The sequence below is a fragment of the Stegodyphus dumicola genome, chromosome 6 (genome assembly GCF_044657685.1).
Source record: "Stegodyphus dumicola isolate Sdum_Otavi_A_Nest chromosome 6, ASM4465768v1".
NCBI lineage: Eukaryota > Metazoa > Arthropoda > Arachnida > Araneae > Eresidae > Stegodyphus > Stegodyphus dumicola.
This window is the reverse complement of record NC_140773.1, coordinates 210,846,923-210,872,275: the sequence shown is the minus strand read 5'-3', so window position 1 is coordinate 210,872,275 and position 25,353 is coordinate 210,846,923. Positions and strand designations below refer to the sequence as shown.

Here is a 25,353-nt window from a genome sequence, read left to right as displayed (position 1 = left end):
GTAATTGCGCTAATACGTAATAACCGAAAATACCTTATAAACTTCCCTTTTTAAAGGACTATTTGGCATTGGAAAACTCAATCGCCAAATCCTGTTGGTGACAAATTATCATCCATCACCTTTTAGTTCGGGTGCCATTTGTACAGTCATTTGATTTTTTGAAGCTGGAGATGTGATACTACGCAAACCCGTCGCCGGGACTCGAATCTTGAACCTCTAGAGTGCGCTTCGAGTATGCTTCCAGTTGCACCACGAGGACATGCGAAAAGGAAGGAGAAAATACCTTATAAACAGTAACTTGTATAAACAATAACTTGTGTAGATGAGAAAAACAAAAGCAATTTTTCATTTCCGATTTGCTTTGTAAACTCGTATGGTACTCATAACTATAATTGAACTAATCTTTCCTTTTCTCAATAAACCAAACAAGAGTACATTAAACATAATATAAAAGTTTACAGTGAAATATTTACAGTGAAGTAAGTTAGAGATAAAATACGATTTTTCGTTCCTTTTCTCAAAGTATTGTAATAAAGTATAAATTTTTAGCAAGCTGTCTCTCTTTCTTAAAAAGGAAGTGAAAGGCAGTAAAAGTTTATATAAATTTCCACATCATCAATGGACAAATTTGCAGCTCGAATATAATTTAGATGAAATAACTTCGCAAAAGTAATGCATGACAGGCGATATCAGACATGCATAACACGAAGAATTAATTGGCTTTTAAGAAAGTTGCGCCAATGAAAGTTACTGCGATAAATATTCATCCATAAAAATTAATAAAATCAAAAGTGATAAAGATTCGTCTTCGCTTAGAGAAAAAAAAAATAATTTACCAAACTTTAAATCTTAAAATGTCATTTAATAAATAATAATGTCACCAGAAAGAGATCTTACTTATTAAAATGAATGAATTATGGACAGATCCTATTTGCTTACAGATTTCCTGTTCTTAAGAGCAGAGGAATCAATATTTTTGGTCTCACGTGAAAATATCTGGCAGGTAATCGATAACTCATGAAGTAATATGAAAACTATTCATTGTTCAAAATGGATTTTCGTTGTCTTTGATGTGAAGAATTATTAAAGAAAATATTAAAATTTTGATTTGGCACGTTGTGATATGATACATAGTAATTCACATTCACATGCTTTTACTGTAAAGCATACTTGTTTTAGTTTAAAGATTCGCCAGTCTCGTGGTACGTTTTACATGTTAGTTATGATCGAAGTGGTTATAGATGTGACGAACAACGCAAACGGCATAATATATGTCCTAAATTCTTAAAAGGGGCATAAAAATCATGTGATAAGCATAATATATCTTTATTACTTGACGATTACGCTATTCAAACATCATACTGAGAAGCACAGCATAATAAGCGCGATTTGATCCCCAAACGTTTTTAATACGCACGTAGACGTTCTAAACAATAGATAAAGAAGGCGAAACGAGGAGCATGCTTTATTCAAACAGCAGCAATCGAGGAAAACTAATGCGTACTAAAATGCAATTGTATTTATACGCCAGAAAATCTTCTATCCTGAGCAGCGATTGGGCTAATGATTTCGCATTGCAGAGAATTGCAGGGAAAGAATGACGTAACATGCTGCAAAGAGAAGGTGCAAAGTGTACTGTTGAAATGGCGATGCATTTAATTAATTTATGAATTTGAAGGTCTATTACCAGTTGGTTCCCATTAAGTTGAATAATTTTGTTTCATATTTTACATATATATTTTGTTAAAGTAAAAGTAAAATGCTAAGTAACAATTATTAGAAGTTTAAACAATATAGTAATCAGCGTTAATTTTTTTAATTTGCATAGTTTTAAAGATTTTACTGCAGAAATATGTAATTTAGTGTGGAAAAACAATAAGAATGTCCCCTGTTGTCTACTTTTGCTGGGAAACACCCCATTGGACAGATATCTAGATTCGATAGGAAGAAAAAAGAGACAGTTACTGTGGACTGCCCAAATGTTGTGAAATGATAAAACAAACATAAGGGGGCATAGGTTTGCTCGATAGCCCACATAGGAAGATACAAAATACCTTCGAGATCAAGAAAGTGGTATATGAGACCTTTTTTACCACTTCTTAGATCTTGAAATCGTAAAAGTGTGGCTGCTGTACAAAAGAGTGTCTCTATAGAACGGAGCCAAACCCAACTGTTTGCTAAACCCGGCCGCCTTTCTGTTGAGATATGAATTGGACTGTTTTAAAATGGGTGAAAATGCAGTTCCTAAGCGTGGAAGACCGAGCGGTCATTTACAAACTGATCACAGTATGAAAAGAAAGAGAGACCCTGCGTCAAACATTCCTCCAGCCTGCATCAGACAGGATAAAATTTAACATGTTCCCATATGGAACGAAAATCGCACTCGTAAAATAACAAATCGCAAATTCCAAACATTTATTGGATGCGAAAAATGCGCTGTAGCATTATGTCTAAATAAGGATAGAAATTGTTTCGAAATTTTCCATGCACAATTTTCCATTGCACAATAAATGTACATGTACCAAATATTTGATAAACCATTTTCATTTAAATTTTCATCACAATTTTAATTTTTACAAAGTCTGAACATGATTAATTAGAATTAAGTTTCAATAAAATTTTAATTAAAGTCAATATCTTCTAAAAACAATAAATAATCATGTATTTTATGCCAATATTTATTAATTGTAATATTTCAAATGATTTTTTCACGTGGTTTACATTTTAGTGTTAAATACATGACGATGCATATATGCATCAAACCTAATAATTAAAAAAATAACCAATAAAAAGTGTTAAATATTTTTTTTTTGAATATTTTTCGATATTTATTTAAGAAAATGTTTCCTAAGAAGAAGAAAAAAATTTTTGTAAAAATATAAAAAATCATACATTGAAGGGTTAACATTTGTTTCTACTCTCTTTGCTTTTAATCTGCCGTTTTATGAAAAAAAAAATAAATTTTAAATCACTTTGAAAAAGTTTGTTTAGATTCTTTGAAGCATGTTTTAAGATTTTTTCTCCTGTTTTATAATAATAATGGATCTCGTTTTATTTCAGTCATTTAAATACATTCAAGATTCATCTATCATGACAACATTTTTCCATTTTTTTCCGGGTAAATATTTCTCATAAAGACTTGTGCAGCGCGTTCTGCTTTCGGCGATATGGCGTGCAGAAAGACGATGCACATTATTTATTTTTTTTTTTTTTAAGATTCAAATCAGCGTTAATCACTTTGTTTACAGTTGACAGTAATACAGTGTTTTAATGATTTTTCTACTGTACTTTAACTTGTCAGAGTTTCGTTTAACATTAAAGATCTTTCCTTTGCAAAATTTGAAACATCCCGTTTATTCTTTCGATATGTATTCGGAACATTATTTCTACTTTAAGCCAAACTTTGACGTTTTCCTCCCTTCCTTGTTGACAATATTATCTATCGTAGACTTAGATATAGAAAAGCCACAGCTTTCACGGTATTTTGTAATAATAAGATACGAATAATTTTCTTCGGAAAGAGCAAAGACATAGCCTTCCTTCCATTGCTTCAAGCAAAACCTCCAGCTCTCATAAAAACAAAACTGTCAATTAGCAGATGATAGTTAATATTTTCAAAAATATAGCTGCAAACAAAAAAATGATAGTAAAAAATTTTTATAGTAAAGCAAAATCTAAAAAAATCGGAACAGCCTGTGTACTAATAAAACAGACAAACAGACTATTTACAGTAAATCAATTATTAAATTTAAACCTTGAACGTTTTCTTTTTCACCCCATCATTACAAGTTCTTAAGTAAATACATTTTAAATACACTTACCCACAAGGATTCTTCTTCGTTTTAAATCAGCGACAGGAAATAAATCCAACTGGAGCGTGTTACTGGTTTTTGGTTTAAGAACTAAAAAAAAAAAAAAAAAAAAATATGCAGAGCATAAGTAAAAGAATACTTCTTTAAATGAATTTTACTTCAAACAAACAGTTTACTTATCCTTAACATATTTCATTACACGCTTTAACAAAAATATTTTAATAAAAATGAAACACTTTTCAAATTTATTTGAGAAAAACGAAAATGTAAAATTTTTGCTGTTACTAATACACATGCTGGAATTTATACAGTAAAACAAAATTTTTAAAAATGCAAGAGAAGAGGACGTGGAATTAGTAATACTCGTTAGCGAACAAACCGCCAATATGATCTTCCAGGTTTTTATTTTATTTCAGTTTTATTTTTATTATGAGCAGGTCTAGTTTCTTCTTCTTTGCTTATTTATACTTTAGTAAAGAGGAAAAAAATGTAAGATGTGAGACGAAAAGCAAAAAAATAAATGGACATATCTAAAACAAAAAAAACTTTAAAAAGGAAATAATGGCACGTGTGTCTAATAAAATGCAATTACCGTAATTCTTATGCATATCAAATCAATATAATGAGTACATACAACGGAATTGCAGGTGCAAGGTCTTAAAAATTTAACTGAATCTTTTGACCTTAAATATACCAAACTATTTCTGAAACCTTTTAACTTCCTTGTACGAAGTAAAGGAAGCTCCTTTTTTTCCCTTATATGTTGGTAAATTTTGCATTGTTTTCTTTCAAAATGATTGAAACATGTTGTTCTTATCTTCCGGCTAAGGGTTTTGTGACTTTAGTTAATTCGCATGCAATAGTTGTAGAATTATCAACAATTTAAAAATTGCTTAAGTGCAGCTAAGCCTAATTTATTGTTCCATAGCAGCCACGTTTGTTTAGATTTGAACTTATCAGAATTGTGAATTCAGTTTTTGCACCGTCAGTGTCTTTTTGCAGAATGACACCAAAAGTAAACCTTCAGTTCTTGTGCACCGAAATATCTGCATTTTTGCCTGCTGGTCGAATTGTTTGCTTTTGCATAGAAACTCTTATTTTAATGTAAAAATTATTTTTATAAATGTTTTAACTTTGTGTTTGGTATTTTATGGTTTTTTATATTTTTCACTTTTTAAAGAAGGTATTTTGAGGTTTTATGTATTTTTGCCTTGCTACGAAATGAGAACTGAATTAATTGATTGAGAAATATGTCTGTAATGAATTTGGAGGAAGTAAGATTAAATGAAAATAATTCGATATACCGTACAAGGAAGTCATGTGGTGTCAGCATCAGTTTTTTTTAATAATCCAAGGAATTAATATTATTTGCGTCTCATTACAATAATACTTTTAGTAATTACAGAAAATTAAAATAAATATAATAAAGAATAAGTAAGTAAACAAATCAAAACGTTCCCTTGAGCGTATATGAAAAGAAATAAGAATGTTATACTACCCGAATCCGGTCTTTTCATTCAGGATATAGAAAAAAAAATTGGAGATTTAGTTGTCATGAATACAAAATTTGCTTAGTTTACTTTATAAGGTGACGTCTTTAAAAAAAAAATTGGAAAAGATCAAAGTTGCAAAATATCTACTGATGGATAGAGAAAAAACTATTTTAAACCTTAAAGTGCAGAAGAATTTCATCTGTGGTACTCAGATACGAACTGTGTCATTAGCATTTCTTTGAGCTCAAGAACAATAAGACGGACCAAATATTAGATTAAAAAACAGAATTCCCAGAGGAAAAGTCATTTATATAGGAACCTATAGCAGCAAAAGTAGCTTTCGCTAGTGTGCAAAAGAAACCAATAAATAGGAATAAAATTAAAGACGGCAAGTTATTTGGAGTGTTATTTGAGCCAAGAGAAATACTGTTGCTCCTTGTTTATCTTTGAAAAATCTCTAATAAAAGTTTTCTGTTAATATATATACTCTTTGTTGCTAACAGAACTTATTTACGTTTTGTTTTTAAGCCCATTTCTGCTTTACGTCTTACTGACTTTCTTCCTGATAATCTGAAAAAATATTCATATCTTTGATTTTTTTTGATTGACCACATTTCCTTATTATTGACCACATTTTCGTTATTATCGCTTAGATTAAATGCAACAAATTTCAAAACGCGCCAAAATGCAAATTCACGTATATAGGCAAATTTGCATAAGAAATTCCAAATTTTTGCAGGTGTGCCTAGAAATCCATCTACTTTAAGAATGATGTTAAAAGTTTTGCAGGTCATAATAAAAAATTTGTTTCGAAAAATTTATAAAAAATATTTAAAAATACAAATTTAAAAAATAAATTAAAAAATAGGCGAATTATATTTGGATTAAACCTAAATTTTGAATTCATGAAGAAGGAATCAAGTAAGTTTAATAAAAAAAAGAGATATTAATAAATATACACCAAATTCAATGAATATTGAGGAGCTAAAATTTTGAAAGCTAATTTTATAAAAACTACTTATGCGATTTTTACAAAACTTGGGTAGGGGCAAAGTTACCAGATTTCGAGACAAAATTGGCGATTTGCCGTAGAGATAGAAGGAGAGAGAACATTCTAGGGCGAATTCTTATCGGTGTACCCCAGAATGTTCTCGAAGCCAGGTCGAAAGCTATAAGTGCCCTGCCGGTACGCGGAGTGTACCGGCAGGGCATGCTGAGCATACTAAGAGTAGCGGTTCAGCAGTACCATTTAAGAAACTCTACGAATTCACAATGCGTCAACTTGACGCTAACAAATTACGCCACGCTCGGGCGGTAACTCAACTAACAAGACATTAACACAACAGTAGAATTTCCCCATGTCTCAGATAATTCTGTTATCTAAAACCCTGTCGAAGACTAGTGGCAGCAAAGTTGTAGCTGTTACGCCATTTTAACCAGCAATAAATGCAGAACCAGAAGCTGACGCTACAAAGGTACAATGCTTACTTACTCTCTCTCTCTTTCCCTTCTAGAGCCAAATATTTAAAACTTTTCTCCTAAAGGTAGAATTCGTATTTCTTTACACGCGCTACCAAATTTAAACGTTCTAGCATTGAAAATTTAGGGAATGAAGGCTTATAGGAAAGAAGGTATAAACTTAACTGGTTATACAAAATAAACATAAATCCCTACAACGCAGAAGCAATCTTATAAGATAATCCAGGATACGATTCAAACAATAATGGATATTACTGACCTTCGGTAAAAGTATGAAAAATACACTAGATTCTGAAACGATTCTTGTTATTGTTATGCTAATGCTAACTTCTCTGACCTATAGTCAGATATATTCACGAAATTCTTCGTGGCATGCAGCCGAAGTTTACCCCTGCCATTGGCAACATACTTGAGCAATTTAAATGCGATTTAGTTCAGTTCCGCCCCGATTTTAATGGAGAGCATCACAAGGGGACGGATCGGAGGGTCTCCTACTATCGCCCTCTCGAGAGGACGTACTGCTTGCCGCATATTTAGAGTACCCCTCATTCCTCACGGACATTATTCATTTATAAACATCCATGCCTTCTCCAGGATTCAAACCCAGACCCTTCGGCACGGCAGTCAGCTACGCTAACCAGTCAGCGATACTGGGCGGCGAAACGATTCTTTTCCAAGCAAAGATTTAAACATCTTTCATAAAATTTTCTTTTGATTATTACTGAGGGTTGAAACGTCTTCCTGACTCGTTAGATAAATAAGTTTTAAGAAGTAATCTGTAAATTAAAATAAACCATGTCACTAAACGATTTGGTGCATTTAAAATTAGGCAAAAAGCGCAAAACTTATTAAGCGTAGATTGCCATAGAGTTTGATTTTATTCCGAAGAAAGATGGACGTGTGCCTGATTACTTTGAATTCGATAGTTATTTAACTATGCCACACTAAGGTTTATTTTTAGCCTAATTTTGAATTTTGTATTGGTTTAATTCTCTTCTAAACTAATTAACTAACTGCAGTGTTGCGAAATTTAATGAGGGTGTTCGGATAATACCTCAGGAAAAAAAATCATGGGTACTTACGTATTATCGCAGCCATCCTGGCGAAATTTGGCGATTTTTTACTTATGGAAAAGTAAAAGTTACTTATCAAGTGCAAATTGGTTGTTTTCGTGACATTTTTGGCAAAGATTTCGAAAATATCGGTTATTATTTCAAGTCGCCAAACATTATCAACGAATGAATCGTCAGCGATTATTCAGTACTATAAATAAAAATTGTAATTTTTAAATAAGGGTTACATGATATATTAAAAAATAATACACTTTTACATTCGTCTCCAAATTTTTCTGTAATTTTTTTTTCAGCTACTCTTCTTCTCGAATACACAGCGAACTGTTTTCGATTAAAATATATTAGAGAATTGCAGAAGCTGGCATCGCTCAAACCTCAACAACACCGGCTATATACCAAATGCATCCCAAAGAAATGCTTTCTAGACTTAAAATTAGAGTTTCTATGGAAAAACAAGCAGTTCGGCCAGCGGGAAGAAAAACAATATTTTCGATGCAGAAAACTGAAAGCTAAGTTTTGGTCCCACCGAGGAAAAAGACCCTGAAGTTAGCGCACCAGGTGACTTAATTCACTATTCTATTAAAAATTTCAAATGTAAACAAACGGCGGTCTCGTTAGGCCTAGCGCCACTTTTAAATTGTTGATAATTTTACAAGTATTGCATGCTGTTTATGTAAACCTCAACCGAAAGATAAAAACAATGTAATTCAATCACTTTTAAAGCAAAAAATGCACAGTTTACCAACTTATAAGAATCAAGCCAACTTAGCTCACCAAGCAGTGTAACAGAGTGCGTATATATATAAATATGTATATATACTTTTAATGCCTGCTGATTGCAACGGAAAAGGGACGTGCACATCTGCATGCTATAGCAGTCTCATATACAAAATTTCAAACTTCTGAAATTACTCTTTTTTGAGTTCTGCGAGATATATACATACGTACGTACGTATACAGTCACGAAGAAATCTCTTCTGAGTTCAATTTTAAACCCATTTCACTATCGGTTTTCGGAAAAACAGTCCTCTATTCTATACATACATACAAATGTAACGCAAAGACATCGTTCAAATGTAATCGAGAGTGATCAAAATGGATATTTTTTTTTGTTGAAATACGATGCTTAAAATTTTTCGAGATTATAATAATTCCTTTACTTCTTACGAGGAAATAAAAAGCCCAAGCTTATATAGTTTATATATATATTAAGTAAGATAAATATTTTAATGAAACAAAGGTTCAAATAATAGGTGATAATGATTCTGCAAGTTTTGATTGAATATCGACAGACTTGAATGGATACGAAAAGTAACGCGTAGTGACACTAGGAAGCTAAAGAACTAAAAAGTAAAATTTAAGTCCTCAAACTGATACAGGATTTCGTTTAGAAGTAGCATTAATTTTAATTTTATCTACTCAAAAGCTAGATATGGGTTAGTAGGCTTTCCTGTTTGTGCTCGTCTACGGCAAAGGATCATGAATAAGCGAAAGTCAAATCGGCTAAGTCACCAGTTTTCGACAGGAAGTAAAAGCATTCGTACTCTTTGGTAAATATTACCTGAGAAACTGATTTTCTCTCCTGACTCAACCGACAAAAAAGTGTTGCATAAGCGTGTTTAACTTTATGACCATTTCAAACACATTCTTTGCAGAACCTACATTCAGTTATATATATACGTATACGAAACTTGTTATACGAAACTTGTTTTCTGAAGGATTTGAGCAGGAAATATTTTCTCTGGTCTTGTAATCTCTGGTCTTGTAATAGTCTATCTGGTAAGTAAGTTGTACTCTTTGCATGCTTTAAATCAATTTTATATGAAGAAATTATTTATTAATGAGTAAAAAATAATCTGTTAATGAATTATTTCATTTTTAAGGCTATGTCGAATAGTAAGGGAATAAATAAGTTATTAATGAGAAAATAAAATAAAATGTTCCATGATTTCCATAAAATAATCATTAATTTACACAGGAAAGTGTTACCGAAAGTGCTGTTGAAATTGTTGTAAATATAGTAACTGTTAATTTAAAGGTGTAGAAATTCGTCATTATATTTAGCGTATGTTATTCAAAGAAAATGTATGTATTAAATTAAATGAATATCTAATTACTATATAAAATAATATAATTAATTTAATGTAAAATTTACCGCAGACTCTCCTTTGATGTCCATACTCAGGTAATGTCTGGGCCTTGATTTTCAAGGAATAAAGGGTGTCCCAAAATTCACGCACGATCTGAATTTTGCGTACTGAAATATGACAGTTCAGGGTTATTAAAAACGGAGCTCTGCACGAAAGAATGTACTCTGCACATTTTCAATGTTGAGCAGTATTTCAAAAATAATGAAAGTTTGGCAGCTATCTTTCGTACAAAATATGATCCGAATAGTGATTTAACTTCATTAACTGTGAAGGAATTATTTGAAAACGTTCGTAAATTTTCGTACAAAATATGATCCGAATAGTGATTTAACTTCATTAACTGTGAAGCGATTATTTAAAAACGTTAGGAAGAGCGGATCAATTAGTGATCTTAAATACTTTGACCATTCTTCAACAAGTCCTTCAACGCAAAACTTCGAAGCCGTTCGTGAGAGTGTTGCTAAGAGTCCAGGGACATCAGTTCGGCAATGTAAAGAGATGGACATTTCGAGAAGCTGTCTGCAGCGCATTCCCACGAAAGATTTGCATATTCATCCTTATATAGTTCAATTGACACAAGAACTAAAGCCTATTCACCACTTGTTGCTGTTCCATAATCTATTCCACTTGTTGCTGTTCCAGCCATGTGTCAGCAGCCACATGTTCTGTTCCATAATCCATTCAACATACGCGAAGAAAAGCGTACTTTGAATAGATTATGGAACAGCAACAAGTGGCTGCAGAGTTTTGGAACGAGATCATCTTTGCAATGAGGATCATCTTCGTCTTCATGCTTAGTTGAGAGACACAAGGGGTTCAGAAAATACACAAGTGATTTTTGAGAAACAGACGCATCCACAAAATGTCACTGTTTGGTGGAGATTTGGGGCTGAAGGCATCATAGTGCCATTCTTCTTCGGAAATGCGACTGGTCGAGCAATAACGGTTAATGGCGCTCGCTATCGTGACGTGATAATCTATTTTTGTGTCTAAATTGCAGGATATGGATGTGGACGACATGTGGTTTCAACAAGACGCTATTACAGGCCATAGCCACACAGCTCTAGAAACAATTTAATTACTGCATGAAACATTTCCTGGTTGTCTAATTTCCCGTTTTCGTAATCAGAATTGGCCTCTAAGATCATGCGATTTAACGCTGTTGGACGATTTTCTTTGGTGATTTTTGAAGGTACATGTCAACAAGCCCACGACTACCCACGCCTTGAAAGAGGAAATTCAGTGCCGTGACACCAAAATTTAACGACATTTATGCGAAACGGTCATGGAAAGTTTCAACAAAAGAGTGCGTATGAGCCAGCAAAGACCCGACGTGCTGTTCCAAAGATAACCCTATACTGTTTACTTTATGAATCAATAAAAAATTTGCAATTTTTTGTTATAAATCTGTGTTTTCTATGAAAATTATTTCTTGCTTGAATTTTTGGGACATCCTTTATAAGGGAAAAATATTGATCCATGTAATCTCAAAGCAAGCATTTTTGTTTTTTAAGTTTCTGTTCTGAGACGCACGAGTGTCATTTAGTGTTTGTACATCTGTTTGTTTATTGGTATGCGCGTGCAAACTACGATGATGTAACAATATTGTTTAAATAATACTTTTAATAGTCAAAACAGACAGTTGAATGTATGTGTTTCTTCCGCTTTTGAAGAGGATAAATCAAAGTTGTGACATACTTAACAATTTGATACATATAACATTTAATTATCTTTTATTCATTATTTATTCACAGTTTAGTTCTTTTATTCATTAATTATCTTTTATTTATTATTTATTCACAGTATAATTCTTTTATTCATTTAACATTTACTTATCTTTTAGTATTCTTTATATCATTTATTTATTATAATATATCTTTTATTCATATATATATATATATATATTGTCCTTTAAGTTATCACAGATGTGTCTAAAGAGAAGATATGCAAATTACAAAAATTTGCACTTGGGAAAAATGTAAAATGAGCTGCTGAAGCTGTTCTATTGAGCTGTTGAATACATAAAATGCGGTGGCAGCACGAACGTATAGGATATTTTATTCGACTTAGGATTATAATTAAATTATTTTATATTCGGCTTTTAATTTCTATTCATTTATTTGTTTCTTGACAATAATTTGCATTTTTTTATTCTAGGGAAATAAAGTCTCATTTTCGCTATATTTAGCTAAAGGTTAGAGATTTTAACTCCCAAAATTTGATTAATAAAAGCAACCTACGTGGATTGTCTAATTAAAGAAGCTTTCGTCCTGAACTTTGGGAAATGGTTCGTATTTACGTTAAACGTAGAAGAAACCACGAAACCACTATTTGCGCATTTGGAATCCACACAGATCTCGCAGTTCTATGCATTTGGCCATTGACTGCCCTTTCTCAAAATTAATTATTAACATTTCTGTAAAAAGGTTTCATTCGCAAATACCTTCAAAAATTTAAGTTAAATAATATAAATATTTATGATACAAAACAATATAAAAATTTGTTTGACACATACCTTGCTTGAATGTAAAATTTAAACTAAATAATATAAATATTTATAATACAAAACAATATAAAAATTTGAAACATTTTTAGCAGTTTTTTGTTTGTTCACGTGAACGTGAACAAATTTCATGAGCTTGGATTGACTATAGGTCAGGCAAGTGAGCATTAGCAACAACATATACAGAGCGTCGTAGTTGAAGGAAAAAAGTATAAAAACATGACACAGGATAATTATTAATTTTCATATTGAAATAAAACGTAAGGAAACATTTTAGTTGCGGGAATAGTATTGAGCAATATTGCTCAATACTATTCAACATATTGCTCAATATATGGAGCAATACAGCTTATATTTTATATATCGGAATAATGATAATTTGCACAGATTCTGTCGAAAAGACAGAAAATTCTTACTTGAAAAAGTATTTAAAAGCTATGTTTAGTGTCAAGCACACTGAATAACTTTATGTAATTATAGTTAGTAGAAAGTCGTAAAGAACCTATACGCATGTTGCTGGATTTCTTACTAAACAGAAAATATAGTAAATAATTCATGCAGCATGATTACATCGTATTTCAAAAACTTAAACATGAATATTTAAAATTTATTGCAGGTAACAGTAAGGCAAAATATTTAAGCAACGTCTTAGAAACCAAAAGGAAATTTTAAGCTGAGGCAGATATGAAATTAATTATTTCATAATCCCTGATACCCTTCTGGACTTAAGACTACTTAAATGAAGATTTTCGTACTTCAGAGAGCTTTATTTAAACCTTAAAATTCTCTTGCAGAATTGTTAGAGAAGAGCTGAAAAGACACAAAAGATGCGGTATTTTCTGTGCCTTATTTTGATTGCTGTTCTAGCGAAAGAGCTATCTTCGTTTCGCCTGGTAAGTTTTCTCTTCCTTTATGTGTTGAAAGTTATAATTATGTCTTACAGAAATGTATTCTTAGGTACTTTAATTTCATCTGCTGCTAGTTTCATTAATAGCTAGAAATTATATCGAAAAGCATAATGAATGGGTGGAATTATAGATATATGATTTTCGTTCTTTTGTGCGGGATAAATAGTTTTGAGGTTTATTGGAAGAATTAGAAATGAAGTTCATTTTCTAGATTTAATAGATATATTTAATATAATTTCGAATACGTTTAGATGAAAAAAAGAAGAAAACTCTTGCTGCGGTTAAAATTTAGGAAAAGACATTAACACAGAATCCTCTGTTATGAAAAACATAACAGAGAATTCTGGTAGAGTTGTTTCTCACACGCGAAGCTTTTATTTATGATAAATAATTATAATTTGTGTATTATGTTTTACTTCTCAAAGCTTGTAATTGTTACATTTCGATCACTTTATCATACATGAAAGTATGAAAAGTAAATTTGACATGCTGGTTTAAGTTCAACAATTATACAGTGATGTATCTATTTACATTTAAATGGTTTCTCAAAAGCATTCAACATATATACAGAGACGTATCTATTCATATTTAAATGTTTCCTCAAAAGCATTCAACAAATAAACAGAGACGTATCTATTTGTATTTAAACGTTTTCTCAAAAAGTATTCAACAAATAACCAGAGATGTATCTATTTATATGTATCTATATATAAATGTTTGCTTAAAAGCATTCAAGAGATAAACAGAGATATATCTATTTATATTTAAATGTTTCCCTAAAAGCACTTTTTAAAACTTCTTTACGCAAAATTCTTATTTAATTGAAATAATTGAAACTGGTTAAAAGACTTCAAAATTTTTTATGTTTCGAAATAGGATGAAATTTAATATTTTGACAGAAAAGTACATTTTCATAATTTGAGTTACAAAACCAGTTGGAAACATGAAAATCAGCTGCGCTCTGGCCGAAAACCGAACAACCAACGGATACATAAATATACTAACAAAAGTGTTCACTAGCCTTAGTACCAGTCTTTTATATCAAGAGTACGTACGGGAGGATGCGGTAATTCCTTGTATTCTTCCCCTATTATATAGCAAGTGAGAAGTTCTATTAGCCTAAAATGAGATGGTGACTAGATATAATTTATCAAAGCTTAGTTCGGACGCCAGTCTAAAGAATTTTCAAATAAAAAACGTGAAAAATTAACTGCACTCTAGCTGGGGATAGATATGCTAACCATAGAAGGCGTGCAGGAAAAGAACACAGGAGAGATTGAATTGGTGCTTAAAATTTAACATGATAATAAATAGTTCTTAACAGTAATCTATCACACAAAAAACTACCATCATAAACTGTACTGTTCTGATCCCATAAGTTCAGAAACCTTTAAATAGTGAATGATTTCGTCTCAATTTACCATCATTTTCGAAGATGCTGTGCGAACAATAAAGTTCGTAAAAATAACCCTGCATGATTTAGGCTGCCTGAAACAGACATGTACTGAGAAATTTAGGTTGACTAAATTTCTCAATACATGAGATATGTGATTTCTAATTACTCTAGAAACTCCTATGATGGAAAATTCCCTTGAAATATTATCATAATTATTCTATAAATATTGTTATATATTACAACAATATTGATTTCTTATAATTATTCTATAAATATTGTTATATATTACAACAATATTGATTTCTTATAATTATTTTATAACTATTAGTATATTTTCTTATAAGTAGGCTTTATAGATAAAACCGAAATATGTTGAGGGGAGATAGCTGGGAAAACATAACAAGGGGCTTCCTTTGTTTAATGATAAAAGACTTTACTGTATTGACCATACACACATGCTTCCAGTTACGAAATTTCATAGAATTATAAAAACTGTTTCAGTACTATATGTGAGACGTTTCTATAGAATTAAAATCTATGTTTATATATATATAATCCCTTTATAGCAAAAATTCCGTTTAGGAAAATATTAATTATGGTTTAATTAATTTACATAATTCTGTATCTATGTAGGTGCAGAATAACTAAAGATATTATTAAAAAATATAATAGTGGTTGGGTAGTCTTTAATATTCAAAAACATCTATTCTCCATTAACTAAACCTGCTTGTTCTGTATATTTACGAGACTACCAGCGGTCGAGCGGTAAAGTCGCTGAACACTGGTAGTTCGGTCCGACGTTGGAATCCCGCGAACAGGCTGGCTGCATGGGCATTGCCGGGGCTTTCCCCAGGTGTAACGTGTACACGAGCCAGCTTCCCTTAGAAAGTCCTCCAAGAAGGCAGGTAGCCCTTAAGGCTTTGCTGTAAATACATAAACCAATGTGCACCTTCAGAAACTGACCTTTAGAAAACAAGTTTGAGGGTTGCCGAGCTGTCGCCTCTTTTATTGCTTACTGTGGCATACAAAACAAAACCCAAATAGTAAAATCTAACATAGTTTTTGATATTCTAATTCTTGTAGTAATGTAATTAAAATAATAACAAAAGAAATATTTCGACTCCGAGTTAGATTAGCAGATAAATCGATTCGCTGCTTCGTTATAGTATTCGACTAGATTACAATTGAACAAAATACTGTTCGAAGTTTCAACACAATTGACACAAACGGGAAATAAATATCTTACTAACCAGACTAGAAGAGAAACACGCTAATGTGACAATCAAAATCGTAAAATCAACCTTGTATTTAGCGTAATTATATTGAAACACTCAATCGATTTCGAGGGCAGCTAAAGGTCCCTCCTCATCAGGAGAAAGAAATACATAGAAAGAAGAAAATTAAGTAGAAGAAGTCTCAGAAACACGTGGTCCTTATCAGCACTGCACGTGGTTATAACCGGATTTTTAATGAGAGTTACACTGGCCGCCTACTTTTACTGAGCCAGGCTATCTGATCAAACATGTAACACAAAGGAGAAGAAAAAATTAGCGAAGTTAAAACTAGGGAGCGAGGGGCAACTGCTCCTTCACGCTCAAAATCTGAACTTCGAATAATGGAAAGCAACCACTGAACGGATTTTTATACCCTCTGGTAGTACCAAACGCGAGGAGGTAACGCCATCTATCGACAAAAATAATTGAATTAAGACAGTAGAATTTTAAAGGCATTAGGAAGGACTGGATTGGACTTCAAATCATTAACTAAACCTGCTAAATCTTTGAATATGAAAAGCCTCAAGAAAATCCAATTCACCTATGGAAGAAGCCTTTTGGATAATTTTTGCAGACCCGAAGTCAGAATTATGGTTAAATGTCCAACTATGATACGCTATTGAAGACTTGTTAATTTCGCCTTTTCTGACATAAGATTCATGTTCCTTGATACGAAACTTCAACGCTCTTTTTGTTTGGCCAATATATCTTAAACCACATTGACATGATATACTATAAATTCCCCAAGAATTCAAGACAGAAACGCAATCTTTTAGAATCGAAGGGTGAATTTTATTAATAGGGGAGAAACCGACTTGAAAATTGAATTTCTGGAGAATCCGTGCAATTTTATAGCTAACAGAAGGATAAAATGGAAGCACGACAAGCTCATTAATATTATTTCTAACAGTGGAATGTCTTCTTTGATGGGAATCTGAAAATTTTTTAACGGCTTTATCAAAAATCACGGGAGAAAATCCACGGTCAATCGCAACTGCTCTCAAATAATTCAGTTCATTGGTAAGCAAAGATTCAGAGGAACAAACTTTAAGCGCGCGGAAAACATAATAGTAAAAATAAGCCATTTTTTGCTTAACAGGGTGGCATGACTTGGCATGGGGTGGTAAACAAACTGCAAAGGTTTTACGGTACACAGTAGTGCTAAAATCAGTTTCATTGCAAATTATAAGTGTGTGTGTGTGTAATTATGGCAAAGCCTCGAGGGCTATCTGCCTAAGGGGAGGGATGCCTTCGTGGAGGACTTTCTAAGGGAACTGGCTCGTATACACGTTACACATGGGAAAAACCACGAAAACGCCCATGCAGCCAGCCCGTTCGCGGGATTCGAACCTCGGACCGAACTACCAGTGTTCAGCGACTTTACCGCTCGGCCGCTGGTGGGCCCTTGCGGATTATAAGAATATCAAGGAAGGGGAGAGAATTGTTGGATTCAATTTCAACAGTGAATTGGATGGCTGGATCAATTGAATTCATAATAGATAGAATCTCGGATAAATCCTCTTTATAACCGTCAAAAAGGGCGAAAGTGTCGTCAACATATCGAATCCAAAGACGAAAAGATAGTTTATCAAATAATTTCATCTCAAAATAGTGCATATAAATGTCAGCAAGTACCGGACTGAGAGGATTACCCATAGCCAATCCTTCAACTTGACAAAAATATGCATTTTGGTAAGCGAAACCAACTCATTAATTTCAGTATGTGTGAAGTGAAATTCCCGAAGCCTAGTTTCAAGACAATTTAGTGCTCCTTCGACCGGAACATTAGTAAACAGTGATTTGACATCAAATGAAACCATAATGGAACGAAGTGGAGAAATATTTCTAAGTTTATCAATGACTTCAACAGAATTTTTTACAATGTGAATATTGTTAGCAAGTAGACGAGAAGATCTGGAAACTAAATATTTGGCCAAAGAATATGAAGCAGTACCTATGTTGGAAACAATTGGTCGAAAAGGAATACCGGTTTTGTGGACTTTTGGAAGAGCATAAAGCCTAGCGCAATTAGTAATAGGTGGAATAAGTGATTTCTTCAACTGAGTTGGCAGAATATGAGAAGATTTGATAGCACTTTTAACTTTCGTGAGGTCCGAAGTTGAAGCATCTTTAGGGATCGAGCAGTATGGGCCTTCATTTATGAGTTTAGAGACTCCAGTAATATATGTGTGTTTGTCCATAACAACGATCTGTCCGCCCTTATCAGCTTTAGAGATAATGATATTAGTATCAGAATGAATTTCACGTAAGATCTCATTTTCCTTTTTGCTAAGATTCGAACCCAAAGATTTGTTGTTAAAATTAACGTTATGAGTAATTAAGTGGCGGATTGTATCCTTCTGCCTTTCCGAAATTTTGGAGAATTTAAAAGCTTTCTCTATAGGGGCGATAATTTGAGGAATTGAAGGTTTAGATGTCTTTGAAAAGTTGAAATTATATTTTAATACTTTTAACTGATCCTCCGAAAGATTCCTATTGGAGATATTAACGATAGGGTTAACGTTTACAGTGGGAAGATCAGCCAGATAGGTCAGCCTATCCGACTGGTGTGTGAGCTTAAGGAATTTAGAAATAAGCACATTTTTATGCCGTTCACAAACGGTATCGGTTCTAGACCAGGATTTATGTTCAAATGAGGAAATATTTTTAGTTGAATGAGCAATTTTGAAATGGAGGTAATATAATTCAAATTCAATTTTAGATAAACGTTTGCGCGTGTCCCTTATAATATGACGAAGAAGTGCCAATTTGAATTTATGCAAAATTTTTGAAACGTGAACGGAAGCTTTAAGGCTACATTTCACATGTATAAATTTGGGAATGATATTTTGATGTTTGCATTTAAGTAGAAACTGCAGATGATTCAAGAATTTCGTACGCTTAAGGCGTAACTTACAAAATCGGTTCCTGTCAGTGGATATATTGGGAAAAGGGTACAAGCAAGAAACAAGTGAACAAAAGAAATATAATTCAGAAAGTTCAAAAAAAGAATTACTTATAACATGAAAAAATACCAATAAATAATGAAGACAATTTTCATCAACGTATGACAAAAACATTCCAAAAGGAGAGAAACATCCAATACTGAAAACCAATAGCCACGTGGAAAGAAGCAACGAAAGTCAAAATTGTGCACGTGGTAAACCGATATAAAGTAGAATTGCCTCGAAAATGCCGGTTCATAGCACAAACCAAATCCGAAAAACTAATAGCCACGTGGAAAGAAGTAAATAAAATGGTGCACGTGGTAAAACAATAAACAGAAAAATATTCTCGAAAATGCCGGTTGATAGCACAAACTAGACTAGAAGAGGAACACGATAATGTGACAATCAAAATCGTAAAAACAACCTTGTATTCAGCGTAATTATATTGAAACACTCAATCGATTTCGAGGGCAGCTAAAGGTCCCTCCTCATCAGGAGAAAGAAATACATAGAAAGAAGAAAAATAAAGGGGAAGAAGTCTCAGAAACACGTGGTCCTTATCAGCACTGCACATGGTTATAACCGGATTTTTAATGAGAGTTACACTGGCCACCTACTTTTACTGAGCCAGGCTATGTGATCAAACATGTAACACAAAGGAGAAGAAAATATTAGCGAAGTTAAAACTAGGGAGCGAGGGGCAACTGCTCCTTCACGCTCAAAATCTGAACTTCGAATAATTAATTATTGTGAATTAATTATTGTGAGAGAGATATGCAGGAATTAATGGCTAAGATGGTATAGTAATTTTGGCGTAATCATTGTTTTACATATTCGCATAAGCGTTTTGCGAACGTTCCTGAGAGTCTTCCAAGCAGTTTTTCAGCTAAATATAGTTGACAATAAAATTTTTAATTAATGAATAAATTCTTAGCACATTCAAAACTAGATATTTTTTCCATCTTACCCCAGTAGTTGCGTATCTTTCCGGAAGCACTTTTTTAAATCTCATCAATTTGTTATAATATTTATTTTAAACTTTCAGTCTTATAATATAAAATATTATTTCACATTATGAAACAATAATCTGTAATGCATGCTTAAATTGCTACGTTTTATGGAAAATAATCCAGTTGAAATCGCTTGAATCACGGAATCACTTGAAAGCATTGCCAACTTATGTTTCTTTACAGATCTATTAATGTCACTGTCACTAGAATCGTATTCACAACCATCAAACATCCTTTCAGTTATCCGTATCACTAGCAACATAATAACAGATACTACAGATAAATTGTAATCCAAAACTTCCGAAAGTTTGTGAAGTAACAGAAAGTATCGATAAATCAAATAAATAAATAAATTAGTTAATGATAAATGAGTAACGATTGTCGAAAAGAGCTATTTTAAAGTTAATAACGGTTTATCAATTGATATTACCGATAAAGATAGTCCAAAGTGGTCGCTTTTAGTGGGATATTAGATGAATACGCTTGAAGAATAACATGAGAACGTTATATATGTTCTGTATACTTAAAAATGAAAATACATGCAATGTAATTAATTAATTATGTAATGTTTTTTATTACATATAAATGCATTTTATTTAAATCAGTTATTTTATAAAGAATAAAATAATATTCCTAAGAACTATATCTATTGCTTTAGACTGTTAATTAATAACAAACAAATTAAGTATGAAAGAATAACATCTTAAGTTTTCCCGAATTGCAATGAATTCAAATGAAAAATGATATAATGCATTAAAGTGAAACAACGCAAAATCGTGTTAATAGCCCTTTTAGACTGCTAATTTTTTTAATTGAAAAAAAAATTCTTAAATCTTTCAGATTTTATATTACGCCCAAAGGGGCATTTTTAAACCTTTTGTGTGTTATTACCTTTATTTATTAAATGTTCTTTGCACTTAAGCCATCAAATTTAATTTAACAGCAATATCGCAAAACAGTTTTAAAATGAGCATAAGTTTAGAATTTCAGGATATACAGTTTCGCTGGCTGGAGATAAAAAGTTTTTTTTCCTTCTTTTTTTCCCGTAGACTGTTGCCATTGCTCGCTTTCAAATCGTTGAATTTCTACTCAAAAATTCATTAAAGTTTTACAAAACATGAAATCGATAGTAAAACTCCAAATTTCAAATTTGGACTTCCACATGCCCATATTCGCAGTAGGATTACTTCATTCAAAATTCGATGGCTCTATGTACCGTTGTTTTATTACAATGCGAAACTTTGAAAGGTTTCTTCGTTAAGTCTTAATTTGAGCAGAAATACATATATTAATTTTCCAGTAGTCAGTGGGTTCAGTGGTTTATCTTGTCCATGTATTTCATGGATACCAGAGCCTCAAGGGGAATTCGACTTCGACTTCCACCACAAATTTGAGGGAGAGCTCCCCGGGAAATAGTCCGAGGGTCTCCCACTCGTCTCCTCCACCACCAAAACATACGAGGGGACTTTCGGCATGATATATATTTAGACTGCCCCCATACCATAAAGACAGTATACATTTATAAACTTCTATGCCTTCTCCGAGATTCGAACCCGGGCCCTTTGTATTCACAGTAGACTCTCCTAACGACTATAGGTTCTAGAATGCTACAAATTTAATAACAAGTGGTATTTGATCTATGACGGGGAACGTCGTTAAAATTAGCAACTTCTGTTTTCTAGCTGCTTTTACAATGTATTAAGTTTAAAATTAAAACAATAAACTTATTAAAAAATTTTATTTAGTATTATTTATTAAAATACTTACAGAATAAATAAAGTTAAAAAATACTTAATAAATTAAAAACTTTATTAAGCATTATTTTAACTTTATTAAAAAAGCTTTAAACACATTAGTGATCTATTCAATTTACACAAAACTATTTAAGGAAAACTAACTACTAAACAAAACGAATAATCTGTTAATATATAGTTGGATGAATTATTTTTAGCTACGCTGTTGACAGGAACTATACTAAAAGTTTGATTTCATATTTTATAGAATCCTTCTATCCATAGTATTGAAACTGTTTTCATAAATTATGTACCTTTATTGAGCTTTATAAGTGAAAATGCTTAGAATCTATTTAAGGACTATTAAGGACTTTAATCAGAAGCTATTAAGAATCTGTTAAGAACATGCAAAAAATGCAATGCTTTTGTGTCATTAAAAATTCTGTAATAGCGATATCTTCGATGCGGAGTGCACAGTTTTCTGAAAAGCAATAATTGTTCAATTTTAAAATAGAATTCAAGTACATATTTACATATTTTATTATTAAAACATGCACAGTTAATTGTACAGTACTTATGCACCAAACTAGTCTCCGGTTTCTGTATGTTTTTCTAAATATGTAAGATATCTTCAACAGTACGCACGATTTTTTTATTTTTTAATGTAGAAGTTTTAATAAATATACATTTTTCTGTAACGGCTCCGATGAGTATTGTAGGAAATTTGGAGATTAAGTATTAGCCTTTGAATAACACTGGTTTTACGAGTTTTTTCTTTACTATGCTACTTAATTAATTTTGTTGTAGCATAATTACATGTTTCCTTGCTTTATTTTTATTTATGCACTTAATAGTTAAATAAAAATCTGGAATTAAATTCCTCGGAATATTTTCTTATTATCCACATTTCTCGGAAGAAATTTTATTTTGCAAAGGAAGCAATTTTTCTTCTCATTTCTTGAGTTCATCCCTTCTCCACTTTTTTTTCATTGCGAAACATTAAAAACTGCGAAGTTGAAAAAATTCATAATTCAGAATGCGACGTTATTAAGAAGGAAAGAGGAAAAAAACAGTCTGATAATAATAATAACAAATAGTCTTACTACGACATAAATTGATATTTTATTTATCAACCATCAAAATCATTTCAACCAGAAAGAAAAGAAAGATGAAAGAAGGATGATTGGAAAAAGCTGTCTTGTATTTCTCTTTATAAAGGGAGAAAATGCTGAATATTACTCTCCAGAGCACATAATTTAGCGCTTATAAACTGCAGAAGTTAAAACTTTCTTGCTTTAAAAATATCATGTTCATTCATTTATTTATTTATATCCGAGTAAATGCTAAATGGTAATACTAACGATTGATTTATTATTGAAAGACTGATTTGTTATTGCAGATGTTATTGAAAGATTAATTTGCTATTGTTGATTTTTATTGGAAGTTTTCAAATTACAAGAACATTTCTTTTACTCATTGAGAAGCTCCTGGTACTGAGTACAATGACTTAGTATAATATTATGACAATATTGGCTCTGAGGCTACAATAATTCGAACCGTGCAGCCAAGGCTGTTGTGGATGGTAGGGGTTTCGGCCATCAGACTACGGTAGCGTGACGGTCATGAATATGGAGTTATAGTCTTTGTTGCCTCACCACGTCGTGGACCCCGACACCTGAGGTTTATCCACAACCTGGCTTGAAACGATGAAGCTCTACATATACCTGCATCTAGAATGCAATACATTATTATAATGCTTAATAATGCAACGATTGATCTAGGAAATGATGGATGGAAGTCTTGTTCAATAAGCTATGTTTAGACATTTATCTTGAAAAACAGGGGTTATTTCACCTCCTTATGATGTAGAAGGTAACCGTTTTCCAACACAATCTTATACTGCAGTCAGGATCACAGTCGTTGAGGTCAGGAAATTCAGCAGAATGCAGAAAATATTCAAGCTCATTTTCATGTTCTGCAGATCACCTATTATAATATTAATGGTGCAAGCTGAGACATTTGTATTCTGATACATAGTGCATTTCTCGCGATACAAGTTTGAGTTGAATGGATACGGCTCTTAACAATGGTGTTACCACCAAAAGCAGTCAGTGTTCTCAGGCACTTTCATAATACTGAAAGAAATTAGGCCCACCAGCGTTCGAGCGGTAATGTCGCTGAACATTGGTAGTTCAATTCCGCAGGTTCGAATCCCGCGAACGGGCTGGCTGCATGGGCGTTTTCGTGGTTTTCCCTATGATTAACGTGTATACGAGCCGGTTTTCCTCAAAAAGACCTCCACAATGGTATCTCTTCCCTTAGGCAGACAACCCTCGAGGCTTTGCCATAATCACATAAACCAAACCAAACCAAACTGGAAGAAATTCCCATCAATCCATTTCCATGTTTCACTTTCGGCACGAGAAACTCCTGATCGTGTGTCTCTGTAGAAGCTCTCCACATCTAAAGTCTTCCGAATACAGAAAAGCCAGTGAAGATGGACTCACTGCTGAACAATACACATTTTGCATTGTGTACTCTCTAAGTTTTGGCTTATGTCACCATCGAAATTAGCCTTTAACATAGGCGATGGTTATCTGTACCCTTGCTACAGCTCTCCGAAGGAATCCTGCAGAGCTCCTGACAGGCAATTTTATGGAAATGCGTGATAACGGTTTCTGGATACTTTTACCAATTTAATGGTAACACTCAATTCAGATAACTTTTCCTTATCTTTACATTACTCCGAATGATATAAGGTTTCATTTTTCCAGATCTACAAGCTTAAATCTGGATACTATGATTCTCAATACATGGAAAAGGCTTTCTGCTGTGGTAAAAAATATGCTAATCACATGCTAATACGTTAATGCTATGACACGGACTAGCACCTCGCTGTCGAGCGTTTTACCTTTCTCCAGATACTGTATAAGGCGAGTGAGTGAGTGGTGAGTGAGTGCACCGCTATGATGGCTTCCAACCACGGACATGAACCAAACGGAATTATATACCATCACGGCGGGGAAGGCTCCAGAATAACAAGGTTGAATATTATATACTAATAACAGTTTTTACATATTGTTAACTGCAAGGCACTAAGCGTTATTCTGGTTATCTGCTTTAAGTTCTGAACTTTTGAAACATTATAATATTATCCACGGTTGTTTCTGCTTAGGCAGTGTCCTGAGATTTTCTCTATTTTATCAAGGGCTATTCTGTTTTTGAGTGTGTTAGTCGTCCACATTGCCCAGGCACAGTCAGCTGGTTTCTTCAAGTGCCAGGTTCTTGTATGTACACAATGGAAGTAATAATGGTCCGTGTCGCCTTCCTCTCCACATTCGCAGAAAGGAGTATCCCTAAGTCTGAATCTGTTCAGGTATACTGGGAATGGTCCATGACCTGTCAAGAACTGTGTTAGGCTAGCTCAGTGGGTCTTTATTTCCATGTTAACTTTTGGCAGTAAGCGAAATGTCCTTCGTCCTACTTCTGCCTCTGTTCATCTACTTTGCCAATTTTGTAGCAGACTTGTCAAAGTTGTTCGCTTAATATGAGAATAAGGAAGTTTAGTTGGTCT

At 32.8% G+C, this 25,353-nt stretch overlaps 1 protein-coding gene across 2 annotated transcripts in view; it reads left to right on the top strand.

Moving 5' to 3' along the window:
- Positions 1 to 9,414: 9,414 nt before the first annotated feature.
- LOC118186731 (uncharacterized) overlaps positions 9,415 to 25,353 on the top strand; it is a 127,529-nt gene continuing 111,590 nt past the window's right edge. Inside the window, exons 1-2 of one of the 2 annotated variants that reach the window (XM_035356865.2) lie at positions 9,415 to 9,636; positions 13,305 to 13,403. In XM_035356865.2, coding sequence (XP_035212756.1) covers positions 13,338 to 13,403 — 66 coding nt within the window. In that variant the 5' untranslated portion in view covers positions 9,415 to 9,636; positions 13,305 to 13,337. The remainder of the gene's footprint in view (positions 9,637 to 13,304; positions 13,404 to 25,353) is intronic. The other variant, XM_035356864.2, reaches the window with a different exon arrangement.